This window comes from Melanaphis sacchari, unplaced genomic scaffold (assembly GCF_002803265.2).
Source record: "Melanaphis sacchari strain LSU unplaced genomic scaffold, SCAv2.0 Contig51_pilon_pilon, whole genome shotgun sequence".
Taxonomy (NCBI): domain Eukaryota; kingdom Metazoa; phylum Arthropoda; class Insecta; order Hemiptera; family Aphididae; genus Melanaphis; species Melanaphis sacchari.
Genome location: NW_020271353.1, coordinates 627,529 through 649,166, shown reverse-complemented (window position 1 = coordinate 649,166; position 21,638 = coordinate 627,529). Strand labels below are relative to the sequence as shown.

The 21,638-nt window shown below is 24.1% G+C and overlaps 1 protein-coding gene across 1 annotated transcript; it reads right to left on the bottom strand.

The window, feature by feature from the left end:
* Positions 1–15,687: 15,687 nt before the first annotated feature.
* LOC112599479 lies at positions 15,688–18,509 on the bottom strand. The gene is made up of 5 exons (XM_025346397.1): positions 18,441–18,509; positions 18,133–18,354; positions 16,733–17,241; positions 16,153–16,467; positions 15,688–15,883 (listed from the first exon to the last, which is right to left on the bottom strand). The coding sequence occupies exons 1-5, from the start codon at positions 18,441–18,443 to the stop codon at positions 15,688–15,690; spliced, it is 1,245 nt and encodes a 414-aa protein (XP_025202182.1). The 5' UTR covers positions 18,444–18,509.
* Positions 18,510–21,638: the final 3,129 nt, after the last annotated feature.

Below are 21,638 nucleotides of genomic sequence, written 5' to 3'. Positions count from 1 at the left end.
TCAAAATTTGAACTTTCAATTTTCATTGTTAATAAAAAAATTAAGACAATTAATTTTCCACTCAATGCATTTTTTAATTTCTGTATGAAAGACCTATGACGAATTTTGTACTAACATTTTTGAGATTTTTTACTCATAAATTAAAATTTTATTAAACATAAATCAAAAATAAACTAAATTTTAAATTTCTAAAAATAGCACAAATTAAAACTAAAATATTTTGAAAAATATATCATGTTTAGAAAATTTTAGTCAATATACTTGGTGAAAATATTAAGTATCTACTTATATAGTTAATCATTTTGGAACTACCATCAAATAATAAAATCGATGTTGCATAAATATAATTTTTCCATATATTTTTTCATTTTTCCCATTAACTCACCAAAGTATCAATAAGTTGTTAAATCTTACTCTTATTAAACTAAAAACCACCCTCAAACTTAATGATCGAAGCATTTTTATTACAATAAAACAAAATAATAAAAAACTAAAATAACACAAATCATTGTAAAACCACTAAAACTAATACATAAAACGCTACACTAAGAATCTACAAAAATAGAAAAACAAATCGAAAAGTTTGATTTATTACCCGTCGGCAATACTTGCGTCTTAAGTCATAACTCATAACCGAAAACAGTAAGAGATAGAAATCAATATACCCTGCCAAACTATATGAAGTAATATACTATAGCTGCGAATTACAATGTGGGTACTAGGTATAATCCTATTTATAAAGTCGGACAGAATTATTTTTTTATTTTTTTTTTTCGTTTTGACTTTTGATAAATCGTTCGTTGCGCGGCCGTCCGTTGATAAATCGTCCGTGAAAGGCTATGATAAACGAACCATAAAAAGTTCAATATTATACACGGCAGCATAAATTTTATGTCTATTGTATATCTGTAATCGACGACAATGCGTGTGCGAGCTTTTTCAGGGTATAATAATAAATAATTATTATTGTTGAACGAAAGACAAATTATTGCAAGTCTATTGCTCGACGACGGATAACCAATTCAGGTATATGAATCATACACTGTTAAGTATATCTTACAGTGACTATATAGTGTTACAACGTTATGTGGCTATTGGGAAAAAATCAATTTTAAAAACCTATACGTCTAAAAACCATCTTTTTGCTTTAATAAATAATTTAAATCTTCAGCCACATACAAATTATTTTAATAGGTCTTTTCAAAGGGTATCAAAATCTGCTTTCTATAGTAACAATCGACTGATTTGAATTGGGACATTTATTCAGCAGTTGATTCCCAATATGTCAACTAATTTTTTTTGTAATTTATCGTTTTATTCACATAATCATCAAAAATCAGTCTTATCAGATTTCATCAAACCAATTTAATCAGCTCAGCACGTATAATCACTATGGACTTATTTGTGATTTTAAATAATTATTCTAATGTACTAATCTATATTTTGACTGATTTTAAAACGGGCCATTCATTTACATTATAATATTAACTTTAAATAATTATTTATTTAAAAAATAACTCTATAGATAAGTACCTACTATAAACTCATACAGATATATACATATATAAATATACGGGGTTCAGATAAATAAAAATAAAAATATTCAAGTATTCAAAATTCAAAATAAAATCTTCAAATTAATAATCAAAATAAGTTTTCTAACATTTAATATTAAACAAAGTAAAATTTTTAAAAAAATTTTGAACTATTTATTAACAATTGTAATTTTTGAATTTTTAGTGTTCTTTAAATGTCAACAAAAAAAAGTTTGCGATTTAAAAAACCTTGAAAATCTAATACTTAAAAGGTTTTTCATAATTTATTATTAATAGAAATTTAAAAAAAAAAATTGAGCGCACTCTAAAAAAAATTTTGGTAAAAGGTTTTTTAAAAGTTTTACATCAATCCATCTTAAAAAAAAATTCTATCAGGAAGTCAAATTAATTTTTTAAGAGTGTTTATAGCTTAAATTTTTATAATATTATACTTAATATATTAATCATTTTTTTTAAATTTTATTATGATTCAAAAACAAATATCTGTAGAAACTTGAAATTTTCACCAAGTGTTTACATTATTCGTTTCTATACAAAGTGTAATTTTCATAATATTTTCAATTTTGACTCAGTCCGGCAAGCGATTAATTTTGAGAGGACTATAATTTTTATCTGTTTTAAGTTGCATTCATTAATTTTCCTTTCATAATTGGAACCGTTAACCCATGTAGAACCGCGTGTGTACCTACTAACCAGTCTTACGCTTTGCTTTTATGTTTATGAACCCACAGAGATGCCCAACAACACCAGCAAAAAATCAACGGCCGCATCGTGGAACCGGGAAAGCAGGGGCGGATTTAAGGCACTGCTAGTTATGCAGTCACATAGGGCGGCAAATGTTTTGAGGGTGGCTTTTTAAACGCGGCAAAATTGTATTTAATATTTATTTTGTTCTTGTATAGAAAAATGTTTAATTTTTCTTGAATTTTTCAATTTTAAAATAAAAAATTAACATTAAAAATACTTGTATAACCAAATAATTATTTAATTAATTTATTATTATTTTTTTCTTGTATAATAAAAATAAAGAAAAAATATTATATTTGAATCAAAACATTTTTTATTGAACTTAAGTTAAATGAAAAAATAATTGCATAATACATAGAAAATGTTATTATGTAAGGAAATTTTGTTGCACAAAGGTGATTTTTTAAAAATAAAGGTGATAAATTATTTTTGGCATAGGGGCGACAGATATTTATATCCAATTCTGCCCGGAGATGCCGAAAAAGTCCCAACACCATTGACGGCTGTTATTTTCGGCGATCGCTGTTGCGTTCAGAGAATTTCCACGTTTCGTGAAGACACCTAGCGTCGTTATTATTGCTAACGCGGATGGTCGTTCCTTACAATTTATTATTTTTGATTCTGCTGATGCGTCCTTGATTGATTTTGACTTTATACTACCTAGTCTCTTAGTTTTGTATTAGTAACCCAATAAGTACGGTTTTGATCATCACAACATTTGATATTGTTACGCGTGTAACAACAATACGATATAAATGATATAAGTGATAATATAACCATTAATCGTTATTATCGGAATATATACGAATAGTCACCAAAAATACATTAATTGGACAAATTTGCACGCTGTGCCTTATTGCAACCGGTGAATGGCTCGGGTCAAACTCGTGCTCCACTTATTAATACATATAACTATAACTCCGGTCGCACAGCCGACAAGAAGTTAATACACCGATTGTACGCCTCCCGATGTCAAATATGTAATAGATAATTATGCTAATATAAATATAACTATAATAAAGAATTATAAAACAACAAAATGCAGCATGACACATTCTATACATAAAAATCATAATTTGAATAACGAGAATAGACTCTGTTTAAACTTATATTTATGGGTATAAAAAATTTTCGATTTTATTATTTTTTTCTTTTTTTAGAAATATCAAAAAAATTATTTGTTTGATCTAATTGTTAGGTCCCTCATAACTAGTTCAAACTAAAACCAAAAATCTAAAATATTTCATCTCAATATTTGTTATAGATAATTAAAATTTAATTTGGACGAAATTGGACGTATACAAAAGAAATAATAATTTTAGGATGTTAGATTAAGTAGTTTTATTGTAATTGAAAAATATTATTCGTGAAATTTTGAAACTTTTTTTCTGTATAATGACGTTTTCTATACTATTTATTAATTTATTTTTTATTTTTATGTTTAGCATCCCAATTTGAAGCAGTAAAAATGCCTCAAATTTCAACTCAGAGAGTGATTTCTTGTAAAAAATTGAATCTAGTTAGTAGTTTTAATAATGATATTTGCTATTTTTGTTATGATTCAAAAAAATTATTCGTGAAGATTTTTATATGTATTATAAATGTAGATCAATTTATAGATAATATCTATGATACATATTTATACCATAAACCTATTGACACTATTTTACGGCTATAAATCTAAAGTTAATGACATAATATATGGTATATAAATATGTATTATTATAATAATTAAATACAAATAATATATTAAATGTAATATTTCTGGGAAAAATTACAATACTTTTATTTAAAAGCAAAATAAATACTCTTATAACAACTTTATTAAAAAAAAATCATCGTAAATATATATCAAAGGATATAGACTGACAAATGGTGAATTTTCTCCACTCAGAATCTATTTTTATATAAAATGATAAATCATTGAATTCAAAATGTAATACATCCATTACAGTGATCCACTAGGCACCTACTGTAGTACAGCAAAACGGTACCCATTTAACAGAATGATTATTTTTAGTATTTATTCTTCGATAAGATAATAGCCTCATGTTCGTGTATCTTGTCCAAATTTTTAATATGAGTTTTTAATATGCATACTATATTACATTTTATCTTTAAACCTTAATTACAATGAAATATATTAATTTAACTTTGGATTTATTTTGTTAATTTTGTATACTTTATTTAATACCATAGTAATTCCCTCGTTCATAACCTTTTAACGAATTTAATTACCGAAAACCCTTCTTGAAAACTTATAAGTAACAATGACCTCAATAGTATTCCTTCATGTTTTCTTAATTTATTAAATAAATAAATGTATCATCATTAATGCTTATTCTACAACATAGTAAAAACTGTAGAATTATTATAATAATATTCTACGCAAGTTAGTTATGAACCAGTGAGGATGGTCTTACGAAAATGTTTAAATTTTGGTTGTTTATTATTATACCTATATCTATATGACCGTTGATTTTCACTCATCACACATTAGCTTGTATATCCATATTTTCTCTAGTCCAACAATATAATAAAACAATAAATAGTGTACGCTCATGTATATAAGAACTCGAAAATTCTATATATAGAGCTGGATCTAAGGCTAAGAAATGGAGTATAGAGGAATTCAACTCTGTAAAATTTCTTAATTAATTTGGGCGTAAATTAAGTAAACGCTTTGTCAATTTGTCATTATTAAAAAAAAAAGTATTCATGAAGGTTGTTATGTTGTATAATAGGTGTAGGGTGTATCTCTAAATTAAATTAAATAGCTAATAATAATGTACTTAATATACATAATTTTAACTTCGTAAAATTAAAAAATGTGATTAAAAAAAAATTTAATTAACTCAATGACGTTATTCTAAAATTTATTAAGAAAAAAATAGTGAGTAACACATTATCCAATAACCACATAATAAATTAAATAATGCCAACAAATTTTCGCGCTTATAGTTAATTTAAAAAAAAATGAAAGATAAAAAATACCAACAGTACGAGTTCCCAAGCGGTCACTCGTTTAAGTACTAACTACACCCGATGTTGCTTATCTTTAATGATCGGACGAGAACTGGTATTCAACGTAGCATGGTCGTTGGCACAAAGGCGCCCATATAGAGGGGCAAGGGAGGGACATATCTTCCCTTAGAAAATGTTGAAAAATTGTTTACACAAGATCTACAATGAGTGAAGATAGACTTGATGGATTATGCATAATAAGCATACATAAGGAAAAAATTGATGATAAAACGAATGAATATACATAGAACAAGTAATAAATGTATTGGGTGTTAAAAAAAGAAATTTACAATTTTTACTTGTAAATTAATATTTATTAAATTTATGTTATTGATCAAATGAAAATTCAATAAATAACTAACTTTTATGGTTAATTAGTTAAATAATTATTATTTCATAATCTTCCAATTTGATATATAAAATATAATAGTATAATGTTAAATTGTAAACCCTTCCTATCTCATAGACATAATTAAAATTTTGCCCCCCCCCCTTGAGAATTTTTCAGTGGGCGTCCTTGCGTTGGCATTAAGCTTTTCATTCATTACATAATTTAAACTGTTTTAATTTAATTGATAAGTAAATACATAGTATATTTTATAGATAACAATTAGTTAAATAAAAATTCTGGCCGGAAGATCAAACTTTATTTAACAGTTTAGGTACTCAATAGTTAATTTTTAGTTAGAAACTTAAGACGTTTTTTTTAATGCGTTCTAAATAAATCGGTTTTATTTTTAATATCTAGATATAATCAATTTATGTAGATACCTACCTAAATTAATATGCATTATCAGTATCACGCACTGCAGGAATTTTTAATAGGGAAAAATGTATTTTATTTAAGTATATAGATACTGTGTTCTATAATACAATACACTTATAATACTTATACAAATATATCACTAGTAAGAAAAAATATTTTACATAGCCTCGGTACTTAACATAGTTAAAAATAATCTTACTTTTAAAACTAAACATGAGTATACACATTATATAATACTAAACAAATATTTAATATCAAAGTACCAACCATGTACAAACAATTAACACAATCTACATACTTATATTTTGGTCTAAAAATACACAACATATTGCTATTAGAAATTGTATAGGAACAACTCTTTCAAGATTCTTAAAAAAAAATTATCTTTGGCTATTATTAAAATAAAATATTGATAAACTTATAGACAGTAAGCATCTAAGAAATTTATAAAATTATGGCATTACTTATTAATATATTAAATACACATAATGACTTAAGTAATTATTGATAATTTTAGTTTTATAATTTTATATTATATTATTTAATTACCTACATAGTCTTACATTATAAATTATATATAAAAAATAATATGTATTAATTAATATTAAAATTTTGATTATGAAAAAAAGTATATTGTAATTGTTTAATTGTAATTAACTAATTATTAATTTTATACTTAAAATTGTGAACTAATAGGCACTCACATAAATATGTTCATATCTATTGTTGTTGTTTTTTTAAATGTATAATAAAAATAATAATGAATATATTAGGTGGCTTATTTAAAAATGAATGTATTCCACTTAAACCGAATAACTGTGCTATATACTAGCACCGTATATCCGAACTAATACGCCGCAGGTGGATAACCCAGCAAGGCATCGATTTTCACTGGTGGACTGATAATTATAGACCGTAGACACTCAAACAAAGCTTTCGACTACACACTTTTTACATACAAAAAAAAAAAATACACTAAACAAAGCAAGAAAACAGTATCCAACCCATGTATAGGTTTGATTTACAATGATGATAGTTGATAGCTGATTAGACACTCATACTCAGCAGCTTTCATCAATTTTTCATTCAAATAATTACACCAGACATACATAAGACCTCCAAATAATTGGTGCCAATATTATATTCATCGAAACAATAGTTATAAGACATAACTTTTAACTTTAGAAGACTTTCAGCTATATACTTAGTATGTTCCCGATCAAAGGTTCTATATACTTACATCAAATAACACTAGTTGCTATAATACTAAATAAGCTATATAACTTTTTTTTTACAGGACCTGAGGTAAACATTATAAAATTTGCACACTTAATTAAATATTTAAAAAAATTAATTAATATAATATAAATAAAGATTTCAAGTTGTGACAAATTTAAAAACACTAAAAAAATTTTATATTTTTGTTTTATATTTTAGTGTTGATAGTATTGAAATCCGGATACCGGTATTGGATAATTTAACGTAATACCGGCACCTATCTATCGGAAAACACATAATATCATTATATGCCAAAAAGTCGTAAAATATTAAAATAGATAATAAAAAACCACAGTACTGAAATACTGAAAGACCGTCATACGATAGTATATACTATGGGAGTAAACAATTATTTTTGTATAAACATTTATAATTATATATATATATAATGAATGTTTTAAAATTATTCGAATAATTGTAAAAAAGCCATTCGAATAATAATTTATTTGAATAAAATGTTGTCTAAATAATCATCTAGATAAAATTTCATTCGAATAACGCCCAACTCTGACAGGTACATCGTACTTACTATACTTAAATATTTAATAGCTTGATTATACTAGATACACAAAAAAAAAAATATAATAAAATTATAGATGATTATTCAATTCAATACAATATAGGTATATAAAATAAAATTATTAGTTTCTTTTTTTTTTCTTATAATACAAGTAACAGTTAAACTGTTTAACAGTAAACACAAATAAAAATATAACGAAATTATAAATGATTAAGTCAATATTTAACGTTCACATAAAAAATTTAAATCTCTAATTAATATACGATTTAACCTTCAAGTGGTATTTGAATAAAAATTGATTAACCTGATACCGATAGAAGAATAATCTATTATTATTCATTTTGAATTACAACAAAGCAACAAAAATAATTTGAATAGAAATAGTTATTTTACGGATGTAGAAAAAATGTAATTTAATTTTTTTTTTTTTTTTAATGTGAGGATGTATTTTTGACGTTTTTATTTGGTATATGAAAAATTTGTGAGGAGCCTTATAATTATATAATTTTTATCAGCAATAATTTTAAAAATGTTTTCAAAAAAATCAAAAATTTCAAATGTTTATAGATGGAAAGAAATAAAAATATTCTGAAAATTATATGTATGTTAAATGCCGATATAAACATTTAGTAAAAATTTCAATTATCTACAGTTATTCGTTTTCGACATTTATCAAAAAAATAAAATGGAAATGTCAAAAACTGGTATTGAGTACAAATCAACATTTTTTAAATTTTTTATTATTATTATTATTATTATTGAATATTTTACAAAGTACTAAGAATCTTTTAAAGAACCAACTAGATCCAATTTTCTATCAAAAACCTTCTTCTAAGTTAAAAATCAAACCATTTCACAGTTCATTAAGACTTAAAATTTATCACTTATTAATATTAGCATTTACTTTAAATATGACATGATTTTCTAAAATAATTATTTAAATGGTATAAAGAATAACAATATTTTTGTTTTAAGGATAAAAATGCTTGGAAATTTAATACAATGCTCATAGTAGTATAATAGAAACTCAAAAATACTAAAAATACATACCTAAGCACAATTTTTTTATTTAAATGTTGATTCTTGATATTAGATATTTAAACGAAGAATAACCATTTTAGTTATTTTGTTATAACTTAAAAATATTATTTCTAGAAAGCATAAATTTAACATGATATTAAATATGAAATACTATTATATTTTATTATACATTATCGTTTTACTCAATGATATTTCCAAAAAATTTAAAAAAATACATATTGCCTATTTTTATCATGAACCTATTCACGTTGTTCTACACTAAGTCTGTATTTTTTTAACGTTAACATAACATTCCACAAGGCACAACATATTATATTGTTTTAATAGTTTATAATAAATTAAATTTATAATTTCGACAAAAAATCAATAGTTAACCTTCCAACAACTAACAGCAAAATAAATTACTATACTATAGTAAAATAAATATGTCATAGCAAAATGCGCCTACTTAGTAAAAGGAATAGGTCTAGAGATCATCACCGGTCAGAATTTTTTTTCATAAAAATAATGATTATAGCTGGTACACTCGTACAATCATACCTTAATTTAATTTTATAGTAGATTTTTTTATTTAATAAATAAAACGAAATATGAGGGTATCCACTTGAAAAAATTTTGATTGCAAGCTGATTTTATATAAATAATAGTTAAATACATTTACGGATTTTCATGTATCGTGTTTAAAAATTTGAAAGTTTTCATCATAATATGACCTAATGTCAGCTATTAATTATTAATTAAACAAAAAAAAAAATCATACCAAAATTAAACAAGCTTAACGTTTCAACTTAAATAAAATTGTTATTTTATCTATTTTTTTTTTTTTTTTAATAAATAACAGACTTTGTTGATAAGATTTTTTTTCTGGCCGTAAACATATCGGTAGTTAAGAAACAATATTATATAATTATTTTCATGTGTTTTTTTCTTTTTTTATCTTTAATAATGTAAAATAGTTATAAGCAAATAAAACCTTAAGTCTTAATAACCACTGATTTTATGTAATCTATTCATATAAATTCAAGTACCTACCTACGGTTTTTTTTCTGTTTCTAGAGAAAATGAAATTTCTAAACTTTTTTTTTAATAAAATATAAAGCATGTTATAACTTAATAGTTTTATTGGCTCAACTCCTGTCCTCGGAATATTGAGCGATTAAATAATAATAAACTAGTAACGCCATCTGTTCAATAAGAAAATATATACAAAAAATAAATTAAAAAATATCAATGTTTTCATAGTAAAACTTTTACCCGGGTAATGTCGGGTATAATACGTCTAGTGAAATATAAAACGCAAATTTTAACTCATTTTACCTATGTCTTATGTCTATCTATTAACAATATCAGTTTGTATTATAGACATATATAATATTGAACCTATAGGCTATAATATATTTAAAAATACAAAACACACACATAAACGGTAATAAAATATGATTTCATAAAAATTTTTTATAAGTTAAGCACTTACTTCGGATTTTTTTTATATCTTTCTGTGATTTCCTTAGAAACTTAGTAGATAACTTGGAATGATAACCAAAATTCAAATACATTGAAGTGATCGGATTTCGAAAAGCTCGATTCGTTATTCCTAGTTGAAAAACGAGATTTTTGTAGTAATAACCTTATTGCAGTAAGGTTTAATATCGTATTTATTGTTATTCAAATGCGATTATTATTGCGTTCGAATTTAATATGATAATATTAATATACACTTATTGCTGTAGTACATCGACCCAAAACAGTGTCGATAGACGATTACAGTTTACCACGAAAACATGCAATATACCCAACGCTATTTATATTTATTTTTATTTTATTGCACGCAGTATAGAAATAATTCTGCTGTACAAAAAAGAAAAAAGTTTTTACACACTTTCCTTATTTCTGATATAATTTTGATAATGCATTTTTAATACTATATAAATTATAACGTAGTTGGATGTTATGACGTTATCATGCGAATTCGTAATGAACATACCTATAAAAACATAATTTGTTCACCAAAATAAACTCCAAAAGTAAATCGTTTATTTTTTCGGTAGCCCAAAAAACGCAAAGTTGATTTGCATCTTTATATCTTAAAGTAGTGGGATATAAGCGCAAAAATAAATATTACCTGCACTATATCCATTACATTACAAAGTTCAGTTTTAAATTTAACGCTCGTTACATTCAGATCTCGAGTAAAGTGTATTTTTCTGTTTCAAAAAACAAAAGTGATCAAGTGAAGTTGAAATTTAATATTATTTTATCATATTTTATTAACAATTAATAATCATTTGATATAACTACACTGATATTAAAATTGAATGCGATAAAAGTATATTTGAAATTTCACATTGGCTAAAGTATTTTTTTTAGGAATTTAGGATTAGCTTTTTACCTTCTACTAAAATTTCTCGTACATTTTTTAAACTTTTTTCTATTGCTTCTGATAATGAAAAAATACCATTATTTTCTGATTATATTATAACAAATTGTATTCAAAATGATAGAAAATATCCACCACGTCTCTGAACTAAGCTATATCATCCGAACGAGTCAAGGCTTACCGAAGGTCCAGAATCATGCTACTGTTATTTAGATGACCAATTTTATATCCACACTCATCAATTTATTATAAGATTGAAGTGAATATTTAAATAACACCTAGCAGAAGTTTACTTAAGAACTACAATGAAATGAATGAAAACTCACAAATATAAACAAGTAAACCAAAAAAAAAATCAAATTAGATTTCTTAAATGTTGTGGACTTCAAATTTTAAATTTAATTTGAAAGTATTTATTATAATATAATTGTTAATGCTCAATTAATAATAATTAATAATTAAATAACTAAAATTTTAATAAAGTTGGTTTTATTATTATTTTAATAAAATTAATTCTTATAGGTTCTTATTTCTTATCATTTTAAGATAATATTTTTTTGCGTTTATGAAATATATATTTATTGTATTCATACATTTTCAACACGATTAATACTTGCATTTGAATTGTTCAAAACATAAGAACACAATAAATTTAAACTTTGAGTATATTAGTATTACCTATAACTATATAGATAATAATCTATAGACTGTTATAAACCTATAACAATTAACAATATAAAAATAAATCACATCAGAATTATGGTTAAAATTATTTTTGATTGATTTAATACTATGATTTATTGGAGAGATTGATTTCGAGATAAACAATGGCAAATAAATTAAAAAATGTTGGTACAAATTTATTTATTGTGTATATATATGTATATACATTCCTTTAAATTGATACACCAAGAAATTTCAGAAGATTGTTTCATTTCATTTAGTATATTTTGTCAAAATAACCTATTAAACAATGTCTCAGCGTCCGTTATAATTATAGGTAGAACCTTAACAATTTAATGGTATTTATAATGAGGTCATTAACCGTTTAAATACATATATATATATATATATATATATACCGCTCTAACACAGTACTTTTCAATCTGCACTGTGAATTATCGCTATCTATTTCTGTATCACGTAAGCTTTAGAATTTTTTCAGTGATCGATTTTAGTGAAGAAAATACAGTTAACCTTGTTATTATTATTAATAGTGAAAATTATTATGGACTATCACATTTTAACTATAGCAGAATCTACTAATGTTTATTTTAATTTTAATTATTTGAGTGTTTCTTAAAAATGTTCATTACTGATTTCTGGCTAAAATTAATATTTTTTTTGCCATTTTTGCTTATTTTCATGTTTTTATGTGCTCATTTAAATGCTAATAAATATAAAAAAGTATATAAGTGCTATAAGTCCTTAATTCTGATAATAACTAAATATTATTATAGGTACAAAAATTTCTGTTTTCTATTATTAGTTTCAATGTTTATTAATATTAAAATATTTATCAATAATTTACGAATCATAAAAACAAAAAATTGTGAATTATAGTTTTATTTGCCTTTTAAGGTAACGTTATCTTGGCAAATTTATCGTCAAACGTGGTAGAACAGATAGATTGATACATGTATAGGCACTAAGACAGTAATTGGTACATTACATAGATACTAACTTTTAATCGTCGTGTCTAGACGTTTAAAAGAATCACGCAAGTATAAACAATTTATAAATACATTTAAGAATATACTATTAAGAAATAAAATAAAATATCTACCTGATAATAATTTACTATGAATTCGTTATTTTTATTTTTATTGTAAAGTTGTTACGAATTAAATACATAAACTTAATGATAGTTCAAAAGACAAAATATGTAATATATTTTTTTAATATTATCAATGGAACAAATAATAATAATTAGTTAATTTTTGATATTTAAACAAATAAGGAGAACTTTAAGAACTATAATAACTAAAATTGAATAAGCATTAGTTAAAGCTCAAGTTAACAATTTATTGATTTAATTATTTACATCATTATTATAATAATAGTAAGTTGTAACTGAAGGCTGGTTTTCATTTACCAACTTCGAAGTGAAAATTAAGTGTTATTACTTCGTGTGTAAGTACTGTTGTACTAAAATTATCTTTATTAGTTTAAAAATTTTTTAGGACTTGTGTACTCGATACCCAGTAGATGAATAACTTATTCAAGCCACACCTGAAATTTTGTTGTTATATTATATTACCAAATCATCACATTGTTATTATTATGTATTACTCACATTTATTAGTTAATTAGTTATTGCAGCTTGGTTTATCAGTCCGCTGTATGTTGAAGAAAATTTCTATAACATTAATATATCAACAATGGCATAATAAATAAAAATAATAGAAATTTAGTTACTTTTATAGGTTACAAACGATGCGTGACGAGAGCATATATATAGATAGGTATGCCAACGTATAATTTCTTGATAAACTAATTACAATTCGAATAAAACAATTTAAGGTTTCACGAAAATTCCATTGGAAATTGCAAATGAATATGTGGTTGTCGTCTCAAATGTGGTTCATTAATTACATTTTCAACTATAATATTTGTAATATTTAGTGAATGCATATTGTCAGAAATTAAAGGAATTCGATTCCAGCTGGGTTTTCTACTAAAATAGATCTAAATCTTATGCTAGTTATACCGACTAGTAAAAGGATAAAACTTCTGAAAAAATTATTTAAGTTATTCACAGAGTTTATCTACTTAAAAATAACTTTCATGCTTTTTTAAAAAATTAAACCCATCAAAGTTTAATTTTTAAATTTTAAATATTAAGAATTTTAAAATGTGAACTAAACTAGTTTCATTTCTACAACATGTGTACCTCGTAATTAATTGAGTCACTGTAATGGATGTGTTAAATTTTAACATCGTAAAAGAAAAAAAAAATCTGATCGGAAACAGTCAAACTTTTTGATAACTATGGTTAGACTAAACTAAAAATTATAATTTTAAAAAGTAAGTTGTTTTAAAGTAAATTTCATGATGATGTCCAATGTTTTCTAATAATTTATCGGACAAATAAGTTTCATGATAATACAATTGGTAAAAAGATTTATATTTAAAAAAAAAAAAAATGCTAAATAATTATAATACTCCTATAACGTATTATTACCCATTGATAAAGAGAGCTGTCCGATATTTCTTTTACACTATTCTTAACTCACTAATGATCTACTACTTGGTACGCAATACGCACATATTTACACGACAAATAAAGAATTTGCCTACACTTAACTCCTTAAAAGTTATTGATACCGAATCCTCTTAAAATTAAAATCAAATAAAACTACAAGTAATTTTTAATTTATTTAGGATGATTATGTAAATACTAATCTAACATCATTTTTACATACTGAGGTAAGTCATCACTCATGTAAAACAAAAAAATGTACCTACAGGTAATGTATTTTTATCAATTGCAAATGTATGTTTGACCATAGAACTCTCTCATTATAAATCGGTTGAAAAATTACCTCTCACTGTAGACATTGTACCTACATCTAATGTATTTATTGTGGTTATTATAATCGCACGACATTGAAAAAACCTTAATAAATAATAACAATTTATTATTTCCTAACTTAAAAAAAAAGAAATGTTAATTTATATAATAGAAAGTCATTTACGCGCTCGATAGAAAAAAAAAGATTAATAAGAGAGAGATATTTCTTATTACTGTCTCAATGTCTCTCCTAAATATTTAACCAAGTATCACACTAAATAAAGTGGACTCAGTGTTTGGACCTATCCTTTCTATATATTCATATATATTTCTATAATACTAAACGAATTAAAAATGTAGTACAAAATTTCTTATAAATTGTTCTTACATAAATTAAAAAATATCAAAAATAAAATATAGTCATAATATATATTATAAGCATTTAAAGTTAAAATTTAGAATTTATAAATTAGAAATTTGTAAAACCTTAAAATTATATAAATAGTTATAGTTAAAAATTCATAACTTTTTTTATATGCAAGGTTTGAAGATTTCGTACAAAATTGATCGTAAGTAACTCATTTCAAAACATTTCAAACCAATAAATCTAAAAAAAAAATATAAGTATAATATTTTATTTTTTTAGACATTTTAAGTTCAAATTTTTAAGAAATTATAAATTTACTCAATATAAGAATACAGAAATATTTAAATACATTATGTTTTAATATTTTGATCGTATATTCACTATATTTTAATATAAATGATTATACGTTTCAATATTAAGAAATTTTTATTTTTATAAGTTATTACTTGAATATGATCAATTAATATATATACACGTTCAATTCCATAAGAAGGAAATTAAAATTTATGCTCTCTTTTATTCATATTCTCAATATTTTTTTTTTGTCTGTTTTTAATATGCATTTCTCTTCTTAAAGCTGTAGCATTCATTCGAACTCCTTCTCTGTGGGTTTTCTTTACAGATGGCCGTTGAGATGCTTTAATCTCCACTTTATCTTCGTTTACCAAATCGAGGATAATATTGTCTAAGGAGCTATAATTAAGAATAATAATATTAGATAAAATAGAAAGCAATTATTATTATTTTTTTTAATTATTTATATTTATTTGATTGTTGACTGCTAAGATTTTAGATAATGTAAATTTTAGGTGGGTGTAAAAAATATGTTTATTTATTAGACTTATATCCGTAAAGCAATGTTACTCATTGTATCTCTATTTCATATCTAATTTTAGTTGAAAATAGGTAAGGACATGTACAATTTATTATAAATGGAAATAAAAATAATAATTTTGTCAAACCTTATAACTATATCCTTTGTCGGTTTTACATCATTTAATATGTTTTTTTCTTTGTTATTTACATCTAAAGGTTGCATTAGGTTCAAAACTGATTCGAAATTGTCGGACACCAAATCCATTTCTTCACGTTGATTCTCAAGATCATGTGATTTTATAGATATTAAATCTTTGTTTTTAATATGCATTTCTCTTTTTAAAGCCGTAGTGTTCATTCGAACGCCTTCCCTAAGGGGTTTCTGTACCTCTGGCCGTTGAGAAGTTTTCAACTCTATTTTATCATCATTTTTTAAATCGAGTATAAGATTGTCAATAGAGCTATTTGTGTCAATAATAAAAATATATCAGATAAAATAGAAAAAATTTATTATAATTTTTAATTTTTTTATTTTAATAGATGATTTTGTAGTTGTTTGTTGAGAACCAATTTTAGTCTATTTAAAAGAAAATAAACCCTAACCAATACATCTCTATTTTAAAATAAAATTTTAATTGAATACGTTTTTAATAATTGAATATAAGTTTAGAGATAAGTAAATGTTACTATAAATATAATAATGATAAATCGTAATTGCTTACCAACCTCATAACTATATTCTTTGTTAGTTCCGGATCATTTAGTATATTTTTCTCTTTGTTATTTGAATAGAAAGGTTTCGTAAAGTTCAAAATGTGCTCAACATCTTTACTTTGATCCTCTAAATCAAGTGATTTTGTAGATTTTGTATCTTTTTTAGATTGAATTGCATTTGTCATTATCGGAGTCACTATTGGAGTGGTAGTAACTACCGAAATAATTACATCTTTTTTGACCGTATCACTATCAATGTTGCTTTTATTAGGTAACTGTTTCAGTTTTTTTGGCATTGCTTCCGCAGATGTACTTGTTTTAACCACAATAACTGGCATATCCATTTTTTCTGGTGTTGTTAATGCAATATTGTTCTTTTCTTCCACCAACTGAATTTTTTTTTGATCCACTGAATGTTGGGTCACGCGTAACACTTTATTTCCCCCGGATAATTTTGCCAATCGACAATTTGACAGTATACGCTTTTTATCAAATCCTTTTAGAGATCGCATACGAGATAACTATCAAAAATCAGTACAAATATAAATAATGTGAACAATACCAGTTGCATATTTTATAATAAATTCTATTTTGGTTATGCACTATTTTTTTTCTTTTGAAAAACAAAAAAGTTGTTTTCACCTTTGATTGTAGGTATTTCATATAATACACACTATAAATTTATTATGTACAATGGTACCAATGATTAATGTAGTTACATCATGAATTAAATTTAAAATAATATATTATTTAAACTAAATTTATTTTTAAATTATATGATAATTTTACTAATTTTTTTTTTTCACCGATCAAAAAATAATATACACATAATAATTTTAAAAAATATATATACATATATAATTTAAAACTGTTCTAAGTTACTCGCTAGGTTAAATTTTCATGTTACATATGATAGTCAGTTAATTACTTTTTATGTGCTTCTCCAGCGCTCAAAATATAGTCTTAAATAGATTTTTAATGCCCCTTTGCCCCCCTTTAATAGTTTAATGCTACTTTTTAATAATTTTAATGATGATATATATATTAATAAGTAATAACTCTTTTCAATATTTTGTTTCTTATTTAAATAATGTTTTTAGTTAATTATTGCTTTATTTATTTAAAATGTTAAACATTAAGTTATATAATTTTATTTATTTTATTGCTATATTATTTATGATACTTTTATTTAATGTTAAAATCATATAGCTAACTGTATAGTGTATACTATAACTACTTATCAAACTTATAATTCGGCATTACCCGTTTAAATATAACAAATATAAAATAATATAATAAAAATAATAATTGTATAATAAAAAAATATTGAGATTCTATGTGTTCATGACAACACTATTGTAGTTGGTTTATTATAAAAATAAAAATAAAATTTTAATATAATTTGTACGAACCTGTGCTTCATTAATTGAAATTTCTTTTGAAGAAATCATCCATAATACTGTATTTTCACGAATTTCTTCACATGCACTCCAATACATATGATAATTTTGTAAATCATTTTCAAACAAACTTGATAATGCAAACGAATCAATTTCAATTATTTCTCCTGGTTTAATAATTTTTTTTAAATTTGACGTCAAATTGTCCAACGTGGCATTTTCATAACGATCCAACTTAAAATGTATTATTATCAATGACACCAAATGTATTATACCATAGTATTTTCATACTTTACACATGTACGTCAATATTAATTTACCATCTTTGGCGTTAAAGGCTTCGGAAGTATTTGAGTAGCTGATATTATAAAACACCAAGTGTATTTCCATAGGAGAACTATGAATATTAATAGTCATAAGCAAAATCAAACGAATAACTGTATAATTGTATTATTTTGTTACCATTTTCCCATTATACGATGTTCACTACCATTGTCATATTTAGTGCCCCAATGAAAATGAAAACTTGAAAACTCGTATGGATACTGTAATATAGAACCATTCAACGAAGGTCTTGGTCCGGAATATTCGGCATCAACATTACCTTTGAATTTAAAATTAACAATATATTTTATGAATTTATGATATACAATACTCTGTTGATACTAAAATTAATATAAAATATAATTATGATTAATTTATTACTAATAAGTATTATTATTAACGTTATTACTTATTAGTTTAGTCGGTAATTCTTTTTTTTAGTACCTACATGTCATTCCTATATTTCGAATAGACATTTTTAAAGGTATCGTCTCTGATTCCAACCAAATTAGTGGTGGAAGAATAATTGGCGTTACATTATTCAAATCTATGTCCAGTGGAGAAGAGTCGTGTACCCAAGAATCCATAAATCTTGAAACCCTCGGTTCATTGATCATAGAAATCGAAGTCAATAACGTAGTACATTTAACTTTATCTATATATAAACAGTTTTAAAATTATAATTAAATCTGAAAAATGGCATATTAGTAATTTATATAGTATTAATAGTAATGTAATAGGCACTTGTATCTTTTTTTTTGACCATTTTAGTTTTTATGTGGAGTACTTACAGAGTTAAATAGTTATACAATTATTAATTTTAATAAATTATCAATAATGTATGTAAATACTTGTTAACTTATTGTTTTAAAAAACAAATTGTTTAAGTTGAATAGAAATTTATAAACAAAAATGTTGTCACAGTGATTTATACGTATTTATTTTCACTTAATAATTACCTACTATGTATAATAATTATGTACCTAATATTATTTTTAATCGTGTAACAAAGTACTTTTTATTACAATATATTTTGTTATAATATACAAAGAAAAGAAAAGTTCGTGTTACGTATTACCGACGAGAATTTAAAGTACCTAGTAACTTAGTAACAAAATTTAGGTACTTCAACTTAAAATGTACTTCATTATGCTTGAAATGTAAATTTAGAAAAAAATTAAATAGATACTGTTATTTCTAAGTATTGTACTTATATGCAGTGGCAATAGTAGCGCCGTATTTAATTTTTCAATTTTTCGCATGAAAATTATGAATAGTTAATTTTTAAACTACTGTCACCATTCACCTCCAATTTTTGTAGCACGGATCCCTCTTCCACTCTTGTTTCTTCCAAATTCCAATAGACAATAGCCTTAAAGAATACTCTCACCTAGTTCCATACAAAACTGTTTAAGGTTTAAGGATAATCAATTGTAATATATATGTTACGGTAAATGATGTTATATCAGAAATTAACGTTATTCGCCGGTTATTAACGTTATTTACCTACGAATGTGGGAATTATCGTTATTTTCTAGTGAATAACGTTAATAACCGTATGATTAGGGAAATTTTGATCTGATTATAAAATAAAAGAGGTTATTGCGAAAGATTTAAAAAAATAACCAAAGAACCAATCATCAAAGAAGACAAAATCGGAAATTAAATCATAGAAATCGTAGAAAAAAATTCGGAACTTGGTACTTAAATATTTTTTAATTATTTAACGATAAATTTCCGAATTTTAAATATAACAAAAATAAAACTAAAATATAAATATTTGAAAATTATTTTAAATATTTTTTTGATGATTGTCAAGAAAATATTTGTATTGCATGTAAAAATTCAAAAAAAAATTTAGAAAAACAAGGAGAGGAAATGATGAAATTTTCTAAAGAAAAGTTTCCTCAGCTTGAAATAGGCTTAACTGTATGTGTATTTATACCAAACGTTGATAGAGCTCGTGGTTCTATGCAAAATATACTATCAGTTGTCACTCAAGTTGAACATGATTTATACAAACTCTGTTAGTTAATTCTTAATGAAAAAATATACTATTAAAATTAAAATTTGTTTTATTATTTTATAAGTACGGAATATAGTTTTCTTAAATACTATTTCACATGCCAAAAATAGCTGTTTGCAAATAAAATCTATTAGACATAGACAATGTGATAAAATTAGCAGATGGTAGGCAGTTGACACTGAGCTAGTAATAATTCGGTTGCAAACCCTTAAAGGTACCAGCGTTGTCACTAGTTGTAATAATAATAAGCATTGTGCATACCTTGGGGCTGAAAAATTATGTTATATTAAATGTCATGGGAGTAAAACTTGTAAAAATAAATAAAAAATAATAATGCATTTATTCTATTTTTAAAAATATCTGGGTACTTACATAATTTTTCAAATTGTTGTATTTGAGATTCATGCGCTTATCTGATTTATAACATTAATTACCTGTGTATTTGGTCATTAACGTGATTATCCAGTTTATAACGATAATTACCTGTATATTTGGTAAATAACGTTAATAACCGGTGAATAACGTTAATTTCCATTTAACATCATTTACCGTAACATATATAAATTGATATTTAATCATTATCGATTTAAAATGTTAATGTATTTAGGTTTTAAGTATTGAAACTAATAATTCGATTAATATTATAATGTAGGTTAGTACCTAAACCAAGTATACTATAATGATCTCTAAAATAAACACACATTTTCATATCTATTCTCAAAAAAATTAACATAATATAATCATAAAATTTATTTTTAAGACAATTTTTTTTTTTTTATAACTAAACAACAATAACTTATAGCTATATTATATTCAACTTTATATTAGTATTTTTTTCTATAAAAAAAGATATATTTTTGCATAGTTTATATACAATATTTAAATATCATATTCTCACCAAATGTATACATTATTTATTTAAATTTAAATTTTTGTGTACAATCTACATTCTACCTATCTATTATATTTCCTATTAATAAATTTATGTTACAAACGAAGTGACGGAATAGTATATTGAATTATTGTAGTATGTCTAGTATGTCAATCACCCAACCACTAGCCCAATCATAATTTTGGCCTTGGTAATTTACGATGATAATAGCATATTAACATAAAAACATTAAAAGTTGGCAACCAAATAGGTTTTTGTTTACACTTATATCTATAG